This window comes from Propithecus coquereli, unplaced genomic scaffold (genome assembly GCF_000956105.1).
Source record: "Propithecus coquereli isolate 6110/MARCELLA unplaced genomic scaffold, Pcoq_1.0 Scaffold124, whole genome shotgun sequence".
NCBI classification, from domain to species: domain Eukaryota; kingdom Metazoa; phylum Chordata; class Mammalia; order Primates; family Indriidae; genus Propithecus; species Propithecus coquereli.
This window is the reverse complement of record NW_012136525.1, coordinates 927,059-928,899: the sequence shown is the minus strand read 5'-3', so window position 1 is coordinate 928,899 and position 1,841 is coordinate 927,059. Positions and strand designations below refer to the sequence as shown.

Here is a 1,841-nt window from a genome sequence, read left to right as displayed (position 1 = left end):
CTCATAAAGTGAAAATGTTAATTCTGATAGTCTTATAATTACTCTTTTCTTTTTCGATCCGGGGTCTTGCTCTGTCACCCAGGCTGGAGTGCAGTGGCAAAATCATAGCTCACTGCAGCTTCAAATTCCTGGGCTCAAGTGATTCTCCCACCTCAGACTCCTGAGTAGCTAGGACTACAGGTGCTCGCCACCATGCCTGGCTAATTTTTAAATTTTTTTGTAGAGACAGGGATCTCACTGTGTTGCCCAGGCTAGTCTCAAACTCCTGAGCTCAAGTGACCCTCTGGTCTTGGCCTCTGAAAGTGCTGGGATTACAGGTATGAGCCACTGTGCCTGGCCTAATTACTCTTAATTATGTAGGTGTTTTTTTACAAACTTTGAAGTACTTTAGTATACATTACTACCTTTGACATTCGTATCAACTATGTGAAATATATAAGGATATTACTCTAGTCCCCATTTTTTTAGATAGGAAAACTGAAAATCAGGGAAATTAAATTACTTGCATGAAATAACAGAGAGTAAGTAGCAGCTCTAGGGAATTTACCTGTTCTTCAGCTTCCAAAAACAGTGCATAGAAAACAAACAAACAAACTGGGGAGAGGGGAGGAGGGGAAGGGTAAAAACCCACCTAACAGGTACAATGGACACTATCTGAGTGATGGGCACTCATAACGCTGACTAAAGCATTATAAAAGCTGCCCACGTAACAAAAACATTTGTACCCCCTTAATATTTTGAAATTAAACAAAAAAAAGAGGAGGGGCATTTGGGTATATCTGACCTTGCCTCTCACACTGTAACCCTAGCCCCCCCCAGTCTCCAACCCTTTCCAAAATGTCATTTGTTTATTTCAAAACACTATCATCCTTCTTCTCCCTTTCAGATTCTGGCACTCAGGTGAACCCAATAACCCTTCAGAGCGCTGTGCCATAGTAAATTTTCGTCATCCTTCACGAAAATGGGGCTGGAATGATGTTTATTGTCATGAAGCTGAGAAGTCAATTTGTGAGATGATGAAGATCCACTTATAAATGGAACATTTTCCACGGAAATGTGTTTGGATGGACATCCACCATCATAGATAATCTGCTCTTTTTATTTATGTGGAAGTTTTATACAAGGGATGCCCATAAAATTTTTCAGTAGTCTGTCACCTATTCCACTTATGACAGAATCAGTTCACACATTCATTCGTTCATAAAATGAGTGTTTACTGAGCATTTCTCATACTCCAGAGACCACAGGAGAGTCCATGACAGACAAACAGAGGGAAAATGAGCCTCCTCTTCTTCTGACAGCTGAGGGGTCAGGCACCTGTTGTGGGCTGAATTGTATCCCTACCCTCCAAATTCATATGTCGAAGCACCTCCAGTACCATATTTGGAGAATCTTTTAAGAGGGGATTAAGTTGAAATGAGGACATTAGGGTGAGCCCTAATCCAATCTGACTGACGTTTTTTCTAGGGGGATTTTTTTTTTTTTTAGTAGAGACGGGGTCTCGCTCTTGCTCAGGCTGCTCTTGAACTCCTGACCTCGAGTGATCCTCCCACCTCGGCCTCCCAGAGTGCTGGGATTACAGGCGTGAGCCACCATGCTCAGCCATAAGAGGAAATTTGACACAAAAAAGACAGCAGGTGCCTGTGCACAGAGGGACAACCTCGTGGAGATGCAGCAAGAGCCGGCCATCTGCAAGTGAAGGAGAGTCCTCGGAGCAAACCAGCCCTGCTGGCACCTTGATCTTGCACTGTCAGCCTCCTGAACTGAGAGAAAAAGAAGGATTTGTTGTTTAAGCCACGCAGTCTGCTCAATTTTGATATGACAGCCCTAGCAAACCAGTA

At 43.2% G+C, this 1,841-nt stretch overlaps 1 protein-coding gene across 1 annotated transcript in view; it reads left to right on the top strand.

Annotated features, from left to right (window-relative positions):
• Positions 1 to 1,034, top strand: part of LOC105805013 (C-type lectin domain family 4 member C-like) — a 15,438-nt gene extending 14,404 nt beyond the window's left edge. The window contains exon 3 of the mRNA XM_012637794.1: positions 887 to 1,034. Coding sequence (XP_012493248.1) covers positions 887 to 1,034 — 148 coding nt within the window. The remainder of the gene's footprint in view (positions 1 to 886) is intronic.
• The last annotated feature ends 807 nt before the right edge of the window (positions 1,035 to 1,841 follow it).